This window comes from Heterodontus francisci, chromosome 20 (assembly GCF_036365525.1).
Source record: "Heterodontus francisci isolate sHetFra1 chromosome 20, sHetFra1.hap1, whole genome shotgun sequence".
In the NCBI taxonomy this organism is placed as follows: Eukaryota; Metazoa; Chordata; class Chondrichthyes; order Heterodontiformes; family Heterodontidae; genus Heterodontus; species Heterodontus francisci.
Window position 1 is genome coordinate 84,105,477 of NC_090390.1, and position 19,258 is coordinate 84,124,734.

At 46.2% G+C, this 19,258-nt stretch overlaps 1 protein-coding gene across 2 annotated transcripts in view; it reads left to right on the top strand.

Annotated features, from left to right (window-relative positions):
- The first annotated feature begins 4 nt into the window (after window positions 1-4).
- cutc (cutC copper transporter homolog (E. coli)) overlaps window positions 5-19,258 on the top strand; it is a 29,364-nt gene continuing 10,110 nt past the window's right edge. Inside the window, exons 1-4 of one of the 2 annotated variants that reach the window (XM_068053163.1) lie at window positions 5-188; window positions 6,763-6,838; window positions 8,179-8,238; window positions 13,935-14,144. In XM_068053163.1, coding sequence (XP_067909264.1) covers window positions 6,769-6,838; window positions 8,179-8,238; window positions 13,935-14,144 — 340 coding nt within the window. In that variant the 5' untranslated portion in view covers window positions 5-188; window positions 6,763-6,768. Of the gene's footprint in view, window positions 189-5,160; window positions 5,341-6,762; window positions 6,839-8,178; window positions 8,239-13,934; window positions 14,145-19,258 lie in introns of those variants that run through there. The other variant, XM_068053161.1, reaches the window with a different exon arrangement.

Below are 19,258 nucleotides of genomic sequence, written 5' to 3' on the forward strand. Positions count from 1 at the left end.
GGGGTCAACTCACAAACATCCCTGAAATAAATGCAAATCCGGCTTAAAAATAATAATCACCGCGCCACCCGCGGAATAAATAACTCAGAGAACTAAAAACTGGGCGGCTGCGAGTTTTAGTTCTTTTTTTTTTAATTGTGGGTGTTGCTGTGGTCACGTGATGCAGGCCTGCTCTGTCTGGGGCTAAAGTGAGTATCAGAGGCCAATCATTTCTGTTAATGCAATAGGTTAAGAATCGATTTAGATCTGATCCATAGATCAGCATCCTGTAAACAGGATTAATTATTGAAATAATAAGATTAATTTTATTTCATTCTCAGGGTGTGGGCATCACTGGCACGGCTGGCATTTATTGCCCATCCTGGGTTGCCGTGGAGACGCCACTGCCACCTTTGCCCAGAACCACTGCAGACGGCACCAGTTTCATACAACTGAGCGTCTTGTTAGGCCGTCTCAGAGGGCACTTTATTGGTGTGGGACTGGAGTCACATATAGGCTCAGACCGGGTAACAGTGGCAGGTTTTCCCCTCAAAGGGACATCAGTGAACCGGTAATGTCTTTACACAATCCAACAGCTTCATGGTCAGTTTTACTGATCCCAGAGTGCTGACACCATCCGTCTGAAATGACATTTATTGCCCATCCCTAATTGCCCTTGAGAAGGTGGTGGTGAGCTGCCTTCTTGAACCACTGCAGTCCATGTGGGGTAGGTACACCCACAGTGCTGTTAGGGAGGGGGGTTCCAGGATTTTGACCCAGCGACAGTGAAGGAACGGCGATATAGTTCCAAGTCAGGATGGTGTGTGACTTGGAGGGGAACTTGCAGGTGGTGGTGTTCCCATGTATCTGCTGCCCTTGTCCTTCTAGGTGGTAGAGGTTTCGGGTTTGGAAGGTGCTGTTGAAGGAGCCTTGGTGAGTTGCTGCAGTGCATCTTGTAGATGGTACACACTGCTGCCACTGTGCGTCGGTGGTGAAGGGAGTGAATGTTTAACATGGCAGATGGGGTGCTGTGTTGAGCTTCCTGAGTGCTTTTGGAGTTGCCCTCGTATGGAGAGTATTCCATCACATTACGGACCTGTGCCTAGTAGATGATGGACAGGTTTCGCGGAGTCAGGAGGTGACTCACTCGCTGCAGAATACCCAGCTTCTGACCTGCTCTTGTAGCTACAGTATTTATGTGCCTGGTCAAGTTAGGTTTCTGGTCAACAGTGACTCCCAGGATGTTGATGGTGGGGGTTTCAGCAATAGTAATACTGTTGAATGTCAAGGGGAAATGGTGAGACTTTCTTTTGTTGGAGATGGTCATTACCTGGCATTTGTTTGATGCAAATGTTACTTGGCAGTCCAAGCCTGAATGTTGTCTGGGTCATGCTGCATATGGGCACGGGTTGCATCAGTATCTGAGGAGTCTTGAATGGTGCTGATCAAGGTGCAATCATCAGCGAGCATCCCCACTTTTTCCTTACGATGGAGGGAAGATCATTGATGAAGCAGCTGAAGATGGCTGGGCCTAGGACACTACTCTGAGGAACTACTGCAGTGATGTCCTGGGGCTCAGGTGGTTGGCCTGCAACAACCACAACCATCTTCCTTTGTGCTAGGTATGGCATCAGACAGTGGAAAGTTTTCCTCGATCCCCATTGACTACAGTTTTACTAGGGCTCCTTGATGACACACTCCATCAAATGCTGTCTTGATGTCTGGAGCACAAGTCTTCAGCTCTACAGCTGGGATGTTGTCGGGTCCCATAGCCTTTGCTGTATCCAGTGAACTCAGCCATTTCCTGATATCGCGTGGAGTGATTCGAATTGGCTGAAGACTGGCATCTGTGATGGTGGGGACCTCAGGAGGAGGCCGAAGTGGATCATCCACTCGGCACTTCTGGCTGCTGATGGTTGCAAACACTTCAGCCTTATCTTTTGTACTCGTGTACTTGGCTCCCCCATCATTGAGGATGGGGATGTTCATTGAGCCAACTTCTCCCTTTAGTGTTTTAATTGTCCATCAACATTCACAAGTCACTGTGACAAGATTGCAGAGCTTTGATTGGACCCGTTGGTTGTCAGATCACTTAGCTCTGACTATAAGAGGCTGCATCCGATGTTTAGCATGCATTGGTCCTGTGCTGTAGCTTTAACTGGTTGGCACCTCATTTTTAGGTACGTTTGATGCTTCTCCCGTCACGCTCTGCTACATTGAACCAGGGTCAGTCCCTTGGCTTGGTGATAATGGTAGAGTGAGGGATATGCCAAGCCATGAGGCTACAGATTTTGGTGGAAGACAATTCTGCTGCTGCTGATGGCCCACAGTGCCTCGTGGATGCCCGGTTTTAAGCTGCTAGATCTGTCCTGAATCTCTTCCATTCAGCACAGTGGTAGTGTCACACCACACGATGGACGGTATCCTCAGTGTGAAGATGGAACTTTGTCTTGACAAGGATCGTGCAGTGGCCACTCCTACCAATACTGTCATTGACAGATACATCTGTGACAAGCAGATTGGTGAGGATGAGGTCAAGTAGATTTTTCCCTCTTGGTTTGCTCACCACCTGTCATAAGCCTAGTTTAACAGCTGTGTCCTTTAGGACTCAGCCAGCTCAGTCACTAGTGGTCCTACGGAGTCACTCTTGTGATGGACATTGAAATCCCCCTCCAGAGTACATTCTGTGCCCTCAGTGCTTCCTCCAAGTGGTGTTCAACATGGAGAAGTACTGGTTCATCAGCTGAGGGAGGGTGTGTGTCACATGACACAATCCCATATTTATGACTAACGAGGAGTGCCTCCTGCTATTTTCCCATTTACTTCCTCTCGCCCCATAACAACCCCCCCACCCCACCCTTACCCATTCCCCCACCAGCTGGAGAGCCTGTTCTCCGGCTTCATCCCGCCCTCGGGCCATTTTCACGGAGGCAAGTTGGGGGCAGATGGCAGGGCTACCCAGCGCATGCAACAGATAGCTAATCAGTCTCATTAAGGCCAATTAAAGGAAGCCGACTGGGATTTTCCAGTTAACAGGTTCCGGAGGCAGTGCAGGCCAGGAGGTGGCAACTGGCCGCAGACTGGGGTCCAGCACTCCAGGCAGGCTTAGAGGTCCTGGTGTTGTGATGAAGGCTCACCTGACCTGAAACGTTAACTCTGCTTCTCTCTCCACAGATGCTGCCAGACCTGCTAAGTATTTCCAACATTTCTTGTTTTTATTTCAGATTTCTAGCATCTGCAGTATTTTGATTTGATGTTAGAGGTCCTCCCTGCCTGGCTGGGTGCAGCAGCAGCCGCAGTCCGCACTCAAATGGGGGCTTCTCCCCATCCCGCCGCCCCACCAACCCACACGGCGGCCTGGGTGCAAAGGCCATTTTTTATTTAAACTTTGAAAAAGCTGGCGAGAGAGGGCATCCATTTTCAAGTACCCTCTCTCTCCAAATCCATGGCATTCTGCTGCTGCTTTCAAGCTGGAAGACCTCTGATCGGCCCTCCAGCACCCAGTCCGCCTCCAGCACTCAGTCTGCCTCCGGCACCCAGTCTGCCTCCAGCACCCAGTCCGCCCGCTGCCCTTAACTGGACGGCGAGCCCTTCCTCTGGTCGTTCTGGGGAAAACCGCATTGAGTGACTGTTTCCTCAGAGCGGGCTCTAACTCCCATTTGAGCCTGATGATGGGGATCAAAAGCCCGCAGGGAAAATCCTGCCCCTGGACAATATTGTGTGTTGCTCTTTAATTTGAAGGTGGTTTTTTATCCCTCATCACATGATCAGAATGACTGCACCCACACTGACTTCAGCCCAACTCCTACGCCTATTAGCTGTACAAGAGCCACTCCGAGGCTTTGATGCTAGAGCAGTAAAGTTGACTGCCAAGCAGAATTCGTACGCTGACAGGTAACTAATCCAGCAGCCCTGGCCAAGTCTATGAGAGCTTTTCATTCCAAGCTGAGGCATTTAAGAAGGAATCTGTGTTGGTTCAGTTGCTTTCACAACTGCAGGACATCCCAGAGTGCTTTTCACAGCCAATGAAGAAGGCTTTTTGAAGAATTGCAGAGCTAATTTGTACACAGCAAGCTCCCACAAACTGCTAATTTTCAGCACCATTACTTGAGAAATTTAGGAAGAAGCATGTCTAGAGTGTGAGGGTAACTGCAACATTGGTTGTTTCTGTGCACATCTGTCAAATAAAAAATCTGCAAAGTGTTTCCTATTGAATGAGCTATTGAGAAAAGCAGCACAGCGCTCCAAAGCAAAATCCACAGTTGTTGCTGCCAATATCTCGACTTTAAACACCAGGACATTCTGTGCCAAATGGGAAAGGGATTAGCGGGGTGATTAGATTAACACTCCTACTTGCTCTTTGACAGTGACATTGATTAATTCCTAATATTAACAACCCCCCAGGTTTCAGATCAGGATCATGTTTCTGTTATTTAATTTGTTTCCTCCCACCCCTGAGTGTTCCTATAAGTCTTAACCACTTATCCTGTACATTTTTCCATTTAGAGTTTTACATACGTACGTAGGAACTAAGAGCAGGAGTAGGCCATTCGGCCCCTCCAGCCTGCTCTGCCATTCTGTAAGATCATGGCTGATCTGTTTGTGGACTCAACTCCACTTGCCTGCCTACCCCCGATACCCTTTGACTCCCTTGTTTGTCAAGAATCTGTCTACCTCTGCCTTAAAAACATTCAATGGCCCTTTATATTCAAACTGTGCCTCCTAGTTCTCGTCTCTCCCACAAGGCGAAACATCATTTCAACATCTACCCTGTTAATTCTCCTCAGGATCTTATATGTTTCAATAAGATCACCTCTCATTCTTCTGAACTCCAATGAATACAGACCCAACCCGTCCAATCTTTCCTCATAAGATAACCCTCCCCATCTCAGGTATCAGGCACTTTCTCTGAACTGCTTCCAATGCAATTATATTAAGTAAGTATCCCTTATAAGATTAGAGATTACATAAATTTTGTGTGGATTTATAATATAAAAAATCGTGCATTTTTATAGCCCCTTTCACCATCTTTGGATATACCAAAGCACTAGATTGCCACTGAAATATTTTTGAAGTGTAGTCACTATTGTAGTGTAGGAATTGTAGCCAGCCAATTTGTGCACAGCAAGCTCCCACAAACAGCAATGCAATAATGACCAAATCATCTTTTTCTAGTGATTTTGGTTGAGGGGATAAGTATTGGGCCAGGATACCAGCAAGAACTCACCTGCTCTTCCTTGAACAAGTTCAGATGGTTTAATGTCTCATCCGAAAAACACTGAAGTGTCATCTGTGAACTTTGTTTTATTTATCATGTCAAGGGATGCCAAAGGATGCCAAAGAACACTATTTCCAAATCTGGTACCTGTACATTAATTTTATATAGAGTCATTTCTGTTCCAACCGTATTTGCCTGGTTTATCCAGGGCATAACTGAGATACTGGGTGTGCATAGCTCTTGGAGACACCTACTTACGACAAGGTGTCATTTGAAACTTTTTCATTCTGCCCAGACCATTTTCTGATGTCAGAGGGAAGGTTCTTCACAGGTTAGTCAGGAGGGAAGTGCCAGGAGAGATTAGTGCATCTGCTGCTAGAGCAAGTATTGGCTGATCAAACAATAGATGGCACTGGCAGGAGATGGTTAGCTTTACGTCTGGTGGTGCATTCCGCACTCATTACCAAGGAGGGTTGTAGTGCTTACAGAGGTACCGGTGCTGGGTGGTTTACAATGGAGAACCAATTCCAAACGCACATTTGTCAGAGCAAAATGAGTTTGGCATTGAGACCCTCATATAGAATGGGTTTGACGAGGAGTGCAGCTAGTTTACACTGCCTCATTAAACACTCCTAGGACAGTTTGGCAGAGGTGAGACACAAAGGGAAGCTTTTTCTGCATAATCCTATATTATGTAGATACATCGATAAAATGCGAAGTCACTGCTTTATAGTCTCCCAATGTTCAAATATCTTGAGGAAAGGAGAAAATGAGAGGGCGGGGAAAGAATGGGGTCATGATTATAAGGTGAAGAAACTACGAGCTAGACTTAAAGGAGATGGAATTGCTACAGGGAGAACTTTCAGTGCAAATTACTCCCCATCTCTCTAATTTAGGAAAGGGGATATCTCCTAATTGTAAATGCCATCAATTCAATGATCTATTTTTATCTCTTCGAGACCATCTATTCAGAATTCTGCTCACATCGCAAGCTGCTCTGGTGACAGATGTTTCCAGGCCCACATTCTGCCAGGTGTAGATCCATCTATTTCCATAGGAGTTGGCATTTTGTTGCCTGATGGTTAATCATTCTCACTTATTTCTTACTGTCAATCTCAGTATCTGTCCATCAGTCTCCCTGTCTGATCTTTCTATTCAATAATACTACTATGGCCATTATCACACTTGTGTTGTTTTCAAGCCTTGATTGCAGCATCTCCTACAGTCACTCATTCTTTCAGACCTCAAACATGTGGCGTTCTTCACCTCACTCAGACTTCCCTTTCCTCCTCCAGTCTGGTCAAATTCAAGCTTGGCCTCACCTAACCACTAATAGTTGACTTAACTTGTCTCCTCCTGTGGAAATGTCCAGTGCTAAGAGCCTTTATCTGAAAAAAAAATCAGTATTGGCTAGGAGGCTGATCAGTTGCCTTTTGGGAAACGCAGATGATTCTGAGCGGCCCATTAAGGATTTATGGAGTCGCTAAAACATTTGCATGCATCAACAACTGTGCTTCCAACTTCACTGTCTGTCCTTTTAACAATACTGTCTATTTGATCCATAGGGCTGGATGGAAACAGGCGTTCTAATGGAGGTGTGTGCAGATTCAGTGGAATCTGCTATCAATGCTGAGAGGGGAGGTACGTACTGTACTTGTGTTGTCCGTTACACTGAGGCTGTGTCACCTAAACCATGAACCGTTTTTCATACTTTGAGTTTTAGCTCAACTGGTCCCAGCTTCATTGGAGTGACTGATACAGCTGAGGATGTGAACTGGGATTGGACTGTGCCCAGACAGCCATCACACAGTCACAGTTTGCACAGCCTACACAACAATAACATTTCGCATTTATATAGCACCTTTAACGTAATAACACTTCCCAAGGCTTGTAACCAATGGTTGAAGCGGTAGGTTTTTATAGGAGGGGAAAGGGTTAGAGAGGCAGGGAGGTTTAGGGAGGGATTTCCAGAGCTTAGGATCTAGGCAGCTGAAGGCACAGCCACCAATGGTGGAGTGATTGAGATGTGCAAAAGGCCAGAATTGGAGTAGCACAGAGGGTTGTAAGGCAGGAAGAGGTAGGAAGTTGGCAAGACCATGGAGGCATTTGAAATCAAGGATGAGAGTTCTAAAACTGATGTTTTGCTGGAGGGGGTGCCATTGCGTGATCTGGACAGAGTAGAGGGTGAAACTGTTCCTGTTGGCGGAAGAGCCGAGAACCAGAGGACACTGATTTAAGGTGATTGGCAAAAGAAGTAATGGTGACATGAGGAAAAGCTTTTTTTACACAGTGAGTGGTTAGGGTCTGGATTGCACTGCCTGAATGTATGGTGGAGGCAGATTCAATCGTGGCTTTCAAAAGAGAATTGTCTGAAGAGAAAAAATTTGCAGGGCTACTGGGAAAAAGTAGGGAATTGGGACCAGGTGAGTTGCTCTTCCAGAGAGCTGGCATCGGCACGATGGGCCGAATGGCCTTCTGTGTTGTAACTATCCTATGATTCAATAGGTCAGGGAGCACAGGTGATGGATGAAGAGGGCTCAGTGTAAGTTAAGATCTGGGCAGTAGAGTTTTGGATGAACTCACGAGGAAGATGGAGGGTGTTGGTAAAGTCTATAGAAGTAACCAGGGCATGGATGAGTAGTTGTGGTGAACATTGTAGATGCATTCGAGGGAAAGCTATTTAAGGGTTGGAAGGTTATGTTGATAGTGTTAGATAAAGAACGTTGGGAGGAGGCAAGTATGGAGCATAAATACCAACATCATCCTGTTGGGCTGAGTAGCCAGTTTCTTTTCTGTGGATTGTATGTAACACTTTGTAAGCTTAACATCTCAGCTGGGTTCCTTCATCCTCTCGGAAAAATTAGCCCCATTATTGTTCGACTTGTTGAATATTTCCAGAATTTCCTGGAAGTGACAGCCTTCCTTTTGGTCTACATGCCGTCGAGTTGCCTTGACCAGTTAATTTTTGTGATTGTTTTCAGGAGCATGTCGGATTGAACTGTGTTCCAGCCTAATGGAAGGAGGCATCACCCCCAGTATTGGTGAGTGCCAGAGGCAGCATCGGTGGCTTTTGGGCCTGTTGTTTCTAACCGATGATTACAGGATAAAGCAAAGTCACTAAGAGATGCTGTAAATGTTGGTCAAATCCTAGCTGAAAGATTTTCTGTCACGACCTAAGACTTCAGTTCACACCAGTAACTGAGCTTAAAAAGCTACAAGTGTATCTGTCACTTGGCTATAGAGGCATTAATGTATTCCATTCTTTTATCCTGTGACTCTCTCTGCATATATATCTCTACCGTGCAGCACAAAGACCGGCATTAACTAATTGGAAATGGCCTGTTTCTGTGCTGTAGACTCAATGAGCTAGATTTTTAGTCACCACCTGCATCGGGAACGGAGGCAGCCAGGCGCTAAAAATAGTGCCACCGACCAAAGTGCGGGTTTCCTGGCTCTGTCTGGTCCTCTGGACCATTTTCCTGGGGGCGGGCTGTGAGGATGGCAGGGCTCCCACCCATACGCGGCAGTTAGTCGATCCGGCACGGTAAGGGCCACTTAAGGCCAATTGATGGAGGCTGACTGGGATTTTCCAGTCGGCCTCCAGGTTCCCAGAGGCAGCGGAGGCCAGTTTAGTTGCCTGGAGGTGGCCTCCTGGCACCAGATAGGGGCCCAATGCTCTAGGCAGGCTTGGAGGTCTTCCCCACCTAGCTGGCCTGTAGAGGGGCCCCAACCCCCAAACTAGTGGCTAGGCTGCAAAGACTGTTTCTGATTTAAACTTTGTAAAAGTTGGAGAAAGGGTGCCTCCATTTTGAAGCGCCCTTTCTCTCACTTACCTCCCATGGCATCCTCCTGCTGCTTTCAGCTGGTAGGCCTCTGATTGGCTCTCCAGCTTCGAGAGCCCGCCTGCTGTTTAGTTGGGCAGCGAGCCCACCCTTTGGCCACTAATTGGTTGCTCTGGGGAAAATCACATTGAGTAACTGTTGCCCACTAGCGGGCTTCTGACCCCCATTTGAACCTGAGGGTGGGGTTCTGAAGCCCGCAGGGAAAATCCTGATTGATGTAATTCCCTCTCCTCTCTTCACTGGTTACCTGGTTGCGTGGGGATTTTCTAGTGTTTTCTGTTGCAGCTACTGAGGCATCAATAACAAGAGTGACAACAAGTACTCTGCTTGCTAAATGAAACTGTCCAATGCCATTTCAAAAGAGGCCACTTCTGCAATGCAGGCTTGATAGTTGTGACTCCTGTGAACAAAGTAACATGCCTCGACACAAAATATTAAGCTAAACGTCTAGGAGAGACTCTAGACTCTCTTTTGCTCGAGAGTTCTGTCCTTTGAAGTTTGAAAACTATTTCCTAAGTTTCTGATAGGGTCCCAAAGATACTGGTTTGTGCTGGGGTACAGTTCCACATTTGCCAAGAGTTCTTTGGTACCATGCACAGGTGGCCATTCTTCTTGGCATGAATCTAGACAATAAATGTTTGTAAGCTGATCGATTGTGGGAGGCAAGATTGTCAAGCTCAGTCCTGCCATTGCTTGGCAATCTCCCAAATGTACCTTTCAGCTAATCACTGGATAGCAGTCAACAACAACTTGTATTTATATAGAGCCTTTAACATAATAAAACTTCCTAAGGCACTTCACAGAAGCCTTATCAAACACAATTTGACACTGAGCCACATTAGGAGATATTAGGGCAGATGACCAAAAACTTGGTCAAAGAAGTAGGCTTTGAGGAACATCTTAAAAGGGGAGTGAGAGGTACAAAGGCAGGGAGGGTTAGGGAGGGAATTCCAGAGCTTAGAGCCTCGACAGCTGAAGGCACAGCTGCCAATGGTAGAGCAATTGAAACTGGGAATGCGCAAGAGGCCAGAATTGAAGGAGTGCAGAGATTTTGGAGGATTATGGGGCTGGAGGAGGGTCGAGGCCATGGAGTGATTTGAAAAGAAGAGTCAGCATTTTAAAATCGCGGTGTTGCTGGACCGGGAAATGATGTAGGTCAGCGAGCACAGAGGGGCAATGGGTAAACAGGATTTTGATGAGCTCAAGTTTATGCAGGGTGGAAGATTGGAGGTTTGCCAAGAGAGATTTGGAATAGTCACCCTGACTGATTTTTCAGCTTTCTGACATCGAGATCTAATTAAGTGTACCAACAAACGGGGGACCTGTTCTGGTCTGTATAGTTCAGTCTCACACAATGAGGTGCAGTCACCTCTTGAGCCATGCAGGGAGTACCCTCACTAATTTGATTCCAACATCTCTTCAAGGCTCTTAAGTTATGATAAAAGAATGGGATTTATTTTCTTTGGAGTAACGATGGTGGGGGGTGAGTGGCATAGATAGGTCTCTGAAACAGTGAGAGCCATGGAAAATAGAAATGGAATAATTTTACTGTAGGCACAGAACTAGAGGTTACAATAGAAAATGAATGTGGCTTAAGTAAGATGAGAGATCAGAATAATTATTTCCCACACATTACTGGAAGTGTGGAACAGATTCCCAGCAAACACAGTTGGCATTATTCCAGTTGAACACCAGGAAGACTGAAGCTGTTGTTCTTCAACCCCCACAAAAAAACACTGTGGCCTTCCTGACGTTATCTCCCACATCAGCCACTCACTGAGGCTGTACCAGACGGTTCACAACCTTGGTATCCTGCCTGAACCAGATTTCAGTTTCAAAGCCCACTTCCTAGCTAACACCAAGACAGCTTATTTTCACCTCTATATTGTTTTACATCTCTGCACACACTTCACTCTCACCACAACCAAAGCCCTAATCCTTGCTTCCGTCATCTCCTTGATTTCTGTAACGACCACCCCCCCCCCTTGCCTGCTTCCCAAGATACATCCTCTATCAACTCTCTAATTCATTAAAAATTCTTCTGCCTACATCCTGATCCAGCCATGTCCTGCTTGCCCATTGCTGCAATCCTCTCTGTCATACATTGACTATTCACTTTTGTCCCCCAACTAACTGATATCAAAATCCTTGTCCTCCTCTGCAAATGTAATCTCCTTTATGCTTATGCCTATCCCAAGATCTTTGATCTTCTCGTCCTGCCTTCCTGTGGATTTTCCCTCCCTTCATTCTACAATCTCTGGGAAGGTTTACATGCCCTATCCTGTGGAACCTTCTCCTTAAACCCACTTTGTTTCTCTCCTTGCTTTTCTTTCCAGAAATATGATTTATTCATGTAATTTGTAAAAATACATTACATAACAGTTCAAATTTGATATTACATAAAGTCCAATACAGATCAGTTTCTTTCTATACAGTACATGGGGTGCCTCACTACACTTGCCATTGCAGGTTATATTTACAATAGAACCATTGAAGAATTACGGCACAGAAGGAGGCCATTCAGCCCGTTGTGTCAGTGCCGGCGGAAAAAAATAGCCGCCCAATCAAATCCCACTTTCCACAACCTGGTCCATAGCCTTGCCGGTCACAGCACTTCAGGTGCAGGTCTAGGTACCTTTTAAAAGAATTGAGAGTTTCTGCCTCCACCACCATTCCTGGCAGTGAATTCCAGACACCCACCACCCTCTGGGTGAAAATGTTTTTCCTCATGTCCCTTCTAATCCTTCTACCAATCACCATAAATCTGTGCCCCCTGGTAATTGACCTCTCCGCTAGGGGAAACAGGTCCTTCCTGTCTACTCTATCTAGGCCCCTCATAATTTTGTACACCTCTATTAAGTCACCCTTCAGCCTCCTCTGTTCTAAGGAAAATAACCCTAGCCTATCCAATCTTTCCTCATAGCTGCAAGGTTTGAGCCCTGGCAACATTCTTGTAAATCTCCTCTGTACTCTCTCCAGAACAATTGTGCCCTTTCTGTAATGTGGTGACCAGAACTGTATGCAATACTCCAGCTGTGGCCTGGCCAGCGTTTTATACAGTTCCAGCATTACAGTGCACATCTACATTTCATATTGAATATTCTCTGGTGCATACAACCCGAGGAGTTTTACACAGATTCCAGCCCTTCGGTATACATGGCGGGAGGGCCTTACACAGTGGCCTTTCCCCCTTAAGCCAGGCTGCCCCAAGCTTTACTGCGTCCGTCAGCACATAATCCTGGATCTTGGGATGTGCCGGTCTGCAACACTTGGTTGTTGGCAGCTCTTTGCACTGCTCTGCGTGGGGCAGCTCTGGCCCTTACCCGCTCCTGCGCTGTGACGGTCACCCGAACCATCTTCTGCTTTATCTGGAGATCAAAATAGACCAGGCCACAGGGACATGATGTTCAAACCTCCAGATAAATGGGCAAAAAGATACCCAACATTGCCCTCATCATGATGGCCACATCAAGCTGTCTGTAGACCCTTGATACACAAACACTATGTGTCCCTATGTGCTGACGTTCTATCTGTCCCTGGTATTGCGAAGGATGAGTCTGGGCGTGTTGCCACGGAACGCACCATTCAGTTGGACAGTCTTGCACCACCTGTCCTTCGAAGAAAAGTTTGTGCAGAAAAACATGTTTTAACCACAAGTCCATCAAGCAGCGGTCCACACGTAAGGTCCTCAAAACCCTGCGGGAAAAGGAGATGGTGGATCCTTTCGGATGGTTCCCCGAGCAGATTGTCAAATTCATTTGGCAGAATGCCTCATTACCAGAACTTTCAAACAAGCACCAAGATTTCAGATCCTTCCTGCGCTCCCGCAGCGCCACCACCTCCGCATGCTGTCCTCGGAGGTGGCTGCGGTGGGAAAGAGACTGTCGTCCACCTTTTTCTGGAATGTACCTTTGCATAGCAAGTCTGGAAAGAGATGCAGTGGTTTTTGTCGAGGTTCATCCCGAGCAGCTCCGTCATGCAGGACTGGGTGCTCTACATGCTGTTCCCAGATATGCACACTGAGATAAACATCAACTGCCGCTGGCAGACCATCAACTCAGTGAAAGACGCACTTTGGTCTGCCCGGAACCTGCACATTACCCTCCTTGCCTTTAAACACCTCTTAAAACCAACTTGTTAAACCATATTTTGAGTCACCTCACCACCCACCCACCCACCCCAACTTGTAATCAATGCCAATTTTCACTACTTGGTGATGTGCCTTGGGATATTTTTCTACATTAAAAGTGATATAATTGTAAGTTTGATGTAATTAACTCATTCAAAAAAAGACCTGTGATAAATATTTTGTTAGAAATGGAATTGAATATTCAAAGTGTGGAAGTAATCGCTTACCCCAAAGATATTCAAAATTATGAGGGGTTTTGATCGAGCAAGTAGGGAGAAACTGTTTCCTCTGGCAAGTGGGTCAGTGACCAGAGGCCATAAAATTAAAATAATTGGCCAAAGCATTTGGTGAGAAATGAGGAGAATTTTTTCTCACAGAGGGTTCTTAAGGTCTGGAATGTACTACCTGTAAGTGCGGTAGAATCAGTTTCCGTAGGAACTTTCCAAAGGGAATTGGACATGTACTTGAAGAGGATTAATTGCAGGGCAGTGGGGGAAAAAACTGGGGCTAGGGACCAGATTGGACATCTCTTTCAAAGAGTCAGCACAGACACGATGGGCCAAAAGGCATTGTAAAATTCTATGATTGTATGGAATATGTCGCCTTTGGAATACAATGGGTCAGGGTTGAATAGTGGAGATTTGGGGATGGGTGGGGGAGTTTTGCTTCATGATCCGACCGGGGCAAGGGAGAAAATTACTATTCAGCGTCAACGTGGCCTCCTCTCATTTGTTGTGTGTTTTTTGACACTGGTTGATCGCGGTAGGTCTGCTGCAGGTGGTTAAACAGTACGTGAGGATTCCAGTGTTTGCCATGATACGCCCGCGAGGAGGGGACTTCTTGTACTCTGGCAGTGAGATCGAAGTTATGAAAGCCGACATCAAGATGGCCAAAGCCAACGGTGCGGACGGCACTGTGTTTGGGGTTCTGACAGAGGATGGAAGAGTCAACACTGAAGTGTGCATGGATTTGATGGGTATGAATGCCACATTAGATCTGATCGAAGTGTTTAAGATGATCAAAGGGATTTGATAGTGTAGATATGAGAGAGAAACTATTCCTTTGGTGGTAGGGTTTACCAACCCTCCAGGAATTGAAGATCAATGTTCAGGACACTATTACGAGCCATCCAGGAGGAAAAATAAATATAGGGGCATGAAAACGTGGTGTGATCTTTGTTTTATCATTTTATTTCAATATTAATTTGGTATAAACGTCTTGAGGATGGGATTAAAATGGCTAGTTGACTAATAGCCAAGCATCATCCAGTCAGGTAATGAGGAGCCTGTTGGCATTACTATTGACATGGGAAGGCCAATGGTGCTGCGAGAGTGTTTGTGTCAAGTGACCAATGGTGGGAACCGGGGCAGGGCAGTTGGAGCCAGGAGGTCATGTGACAAAACCTCCAGGAATGCATCCAACCAGAGTTGGCAACCCAATCTGGTGAAGGGAGTCCAGAACAAAGGGGCATAACCTTAAAATTAGAGCTAGGTCCTTCAGAGGTGATGTCAGGGGCACCTCTTCACACAAAAGGATAGGGAAAATCTAGAACTTTCTCCCCCAAAAATCTATTGATGCTGGGGGTCAATTGAAAATTTCAAAACTGGGATTGGTAGATTTTTTTTGTTAGGCTAGAGATTTAAGGATTATGGACCTAAGGCTGGTAGGTGGAATTAAGATGCAGGTCAGCCATGATCTAAGTAAATGGTGGAACAGGCTCAAGGGCTGAATGGCCTCCTCCTATTTGTATATTCCTCGGTGATGCAAGGCATTCAAGAGTGCTTTATAGTGCATTTATTTTCCTTGTTGTTTTTCTTCCAATGATCTCCCTTTCCTGAAGGCGTTGACTTTGTGCTGGGATACTGCTCCCCAGAGGCCCATTGACTGGAAACCACCTTTGAGACTGTCTGTTGTATATTGTTACGTATCAAACCAGCCATGATCGAATTGGATGATGGAACAGACATGAGGAGCTGAATTACCAGTCATCAGTCGGAAAAGATTAGAAACACTTGTATTTATATAGGACACTTCATGACCACCGGATGTCACAAAGGGCTTTGCAGCCAAAGAAGTACTTTTTGAAGTGTAGTCACTGTTGTGATGTAGGAAACGCAGTCGCCAATTTGTGCACAGCAAGCTCCCACACACACCATTGTGATAATGACCAGATAATCTGTTTTTGTGATGCTGACTGAGGGATAAATATTGTCCTGGACACCAAGGAGAACTCCCCTGCTCTTCTTCAAAATAGTGCCATGGGATCTTTAACCTGAGGTCTCAGTTTAACATCTCATCCAAAAGACAGCATCTCTGACAGTGCAGCACTCTCTCAGCACTGCACTGGAGTATCAGCCTTGATTTTTGAGCTAAAATCCTAGAGTGGGACTTGAACCCAGAATCTTGGGACTCAGAAGCAAGGGTGCTACCCGCTGAGACACGGCTAATGCACAAAGCCTAGCTTATTTTGACCCAGCCGTGCCTAATCATCTCCTCACTTGATATTAGCACTTTCCAGTTGGGGGTTACTGGGTTGTGGTCAGGAGCGAGGAAGCCTGACTGATATTTCTCCTCCCGGATCGATGGCCAACCTTCTGATATCCTGGCTGAGATCAGCCAATGCAGCGTAGGCTAGGCATGGAATTTTGCTGCTGCTCTATGTGGGTCCGCTGGAAGCCCTTCCAGGAAAGCAGCAAAGAGGGGCAGACCTGCGGGAAGAACACAGAGTGGGGAGCCGATAAATACAGCCCGAGGATCATGGCATACAGCACTTACCTCCCGCGAGAGCAGTGGAGAGGAGTTCGGGCGTGCTGGAGTTTGAAAACAAAGTGAACAGTGACATCACAGGAAAGCTGCAAGGTGATTGGTTGGTGAGTAACTGCTGTTAGGGAGTATCAGTAAATAGCTGGGTTAGTATATTACTGTTCGGGTGCGCGTGTAAATAGCTGGGTTATAGCTTCTCAATCAGGCAGATAGTGCAGGAGACCCCCGAATGCATCTCACTCTGCAACAGGTATTCAGTTCTGAATACTGAGGAAAGTGATGATTCACCTGGGGAGTGTAGCCAGAGCCAAGTCCATGGCACCACAGGTGGCACAGCTGCATGGGGTGGGTGGGGGGGGGGGGGTGCTACAGGGAAGACTAGAATAGCCATAATGATAGGTGATTCAGTAGTCAGGGGAACAGACAGGCTTTTCTGTGGCCGCAGATGTGAATCCAGGATGGTGCGTTGCCTCCCTGGTGCCAGGGTGAAGGATGTCACTGAGCGGCTTCATCCTGAAGGGGGAGGGTGAACAGCCAGCAGTCGTGGTCCACATCGGAACCAACAACATAGGTAGAAAGAGGGATGTGGTTCTGCAGTCAGAATTTAGGGAGCTAGGTAAGAAATTAGCAAGTGGGGCCTCAAAAGTAGTAATCTCTGGATTACTCCCGGTGCCACGTGCAAGTGAATATAGAAATAGAAGGATAAGACGGATGAATACGTGGCCGGAAAGATGCTGCAGGAGGGAGGTCTTTAGATTCCTGGGCCACTGGGACCAGCTCTGGGGGAGATGGAACCTGCACAGGCTGGACAAGTTGCACCTGAACAGAGCAGGGACTGAGTTCCTTGCGGGACATTATGCTGGTGCTGTTGGGGAGTAAACAAAGGTTAGAAAATAAAAAAAGAGTTTGGCAGTGCTCAAGGGGATCTATTTCAATGCAAGGAGTATAGCAAATAAAGCAGATGAGCTGAGGGCACAGATAGACATATGGCAGTATAATATCATGGCTATTACAGAAACTTGGCTTAAGGAGGGACAGGAATGGCAGCTCAAAGTTCCTGGTTACAGGATTTTCAGACGCGATAGGGAGGGGGATAAGAAAGGAGGGGGAGTGGCAATTTTGGTTAAAGAAACTATTACAGCTGTGAGGAGGGATGATATGTTGGAAGGTTCATCAAATGAGGCCATATGGATTGAGCTAAGGAACAAAAAAGGGACAATCACACTGCTGGGAGTGTACTATAGACCCACAAACAGTCAGAAGGAGATAGCAGAGCAGATATGTAGGCAAATCTCTGAGAAGTGCAAGAACAATAGGGCAGTAATACTGGGGGATTTTAACTACCCCAATATTAACTGGGATAGTTTTAGTGTGAAAGGAATTGAGGGAGCAGAATTCTTGAGGTGCATTCAGGAGAACTATTTTGCCCAGTGTGTAGCAAGTCCAACAAGAGAGGGTGCAGTTTTAGACTTAGTTTTAGGAAATGAAGATGGGCAGGTGGAAGGAGTGGCAGTGGGAGAGCATTTTGGTGGTAGTGATCATAATTCAGTCAGTTTTAACATAATTATGGAAAAGCACAGAGATCGAACAGGAGTTAGAGTTCTTAGTTGGGGTAAGGCCAATTTTACGAAACTGAGGAGTGATTTAGCTGTTAAAAGAAGCAAGACAGGAAATAGCAGAGGGTCAGACAATCATTTTCCAGTCCTCATTGGATACAGGTGTGGTGCCAGAGGATTGGAGAACTGCTAACGTTGTATCTCTGGGTAAAAAGGGAGCGAGGAATAGACCGAATAATTACAGGTCAGTAAGTCGAACCTCAGTAGTGGGAAGATCTTGTTTGACCAACTTGATCGAATTTTTTGAAGAAGTAACAAGGAGGATAGATGAGGGTAGCGCAGTTGATGTAGTCTACATGGATTTTAGCGAGGCTTTTGCCAAGGTCCCATGTGGCAGACTGGTTAAAAAAAATAAAATCCCATGGGATCCAGGGAAATGCAGCAAGGTGGATACAAAATTGGCTCAGTGGCAGGAAACAAAGGGTAATTGTTGATGGGTGTTTTAGCGACTGGAGGGCTGTTTCCAGTGACATTCCGCAGGGCTCAGTACTGGGTCCTCTGCTTTTTCGTAGTCTATATTAACGATTTGGACGTAAATGTAGGGGGCATGATCAAGAAGTTTGCAGATGACAAAAATTGGCCTTGTGGTAGATAGTGAGGAGGATAGTTGTAGGCTGCAGGAAGATATTGATGGTCTGGTCAGATGGGCAGAAAAGTGGCAAATGGAATTCAACCCAGAGAAGTGTGAGGTGATGCATTTGGGGAGGTCAAACAAGGCAAAGGAATACATGATTCATGGGAAAATACTGAGAAGTGTAGAGGAAGTGAGGGACCTTGGAGTGAATGTCCACAGATCCCTGAAGGTAGCAGGACAGGTCGATAAGGTGGTTAAGAAAGCATATGGAATCCTTTCCTTTATTAGCTGAGGTATAGAATATAAGAGCAGGGAGGTTATGCTGGAATTGTATAACTCATTGGTTAGGTCACAACTTGAGTACTGTGTGCAGTTCTGGTCACCTCATTACAGAAAGGATGTAATTGCACTAGAGAGGGTACAGAGGAGATTTACGAGGATGTTGCCAGGACTGGAAAAATTCAACTATGAGGAAAGATTGGATAGGCTGGGGTTGTTCTTCTTGGAACAGAGAAGGCTGAGGGGATATCTGAGCGAAATGTACAAAATTTTGAGGAGCCTGGATAGAGTGAAGGTGAAGGGTCTATTCACCTTAGCAGAGAGGTCAGTGACTATGGGGCATAGATTTAAAGTGATTGGTAGAAAAAAAAAACTAGAGGGCAGATGAGGAAAAACTTTTTCACCCAGAGGGTGGTGGGGATCTGGAACTCACTGCCTGAAAGGTTAGTTGAGGCAGAAACCCTCAACTCATTCAAAAGGAGTCTGGATATGCACCTCAAGTGCCGTAATCTGCAGGGCTACGGACCAAATGCTGGAAGGTGGGATTAGAATAGGTGGATCGTTTTCTGGCCAGCACAGATGCAGTGGGCCAAGTGGCCTCTTTCTGTGCCTTACACTTTCTGTGATTCTATAATTCTATGGTGTGTTGCTCCACTAGTTCTGATTCAGCATCAAGTTTCTGTTCTAGCAAAGGTTAATGTGAAGATCCCCTGTGTGTGATGGGCTCTGATGTGCCAAATTCTTAGATCCAGTGCTCCCGATGTACAGCTGCACCTTCTCCCACCACTCTAATTTACTCAGTTGCTGCTGCCTCTTCCTCTCTTCTCTGACCTGTCTCCTAATTGCCTCTTAGTGTCT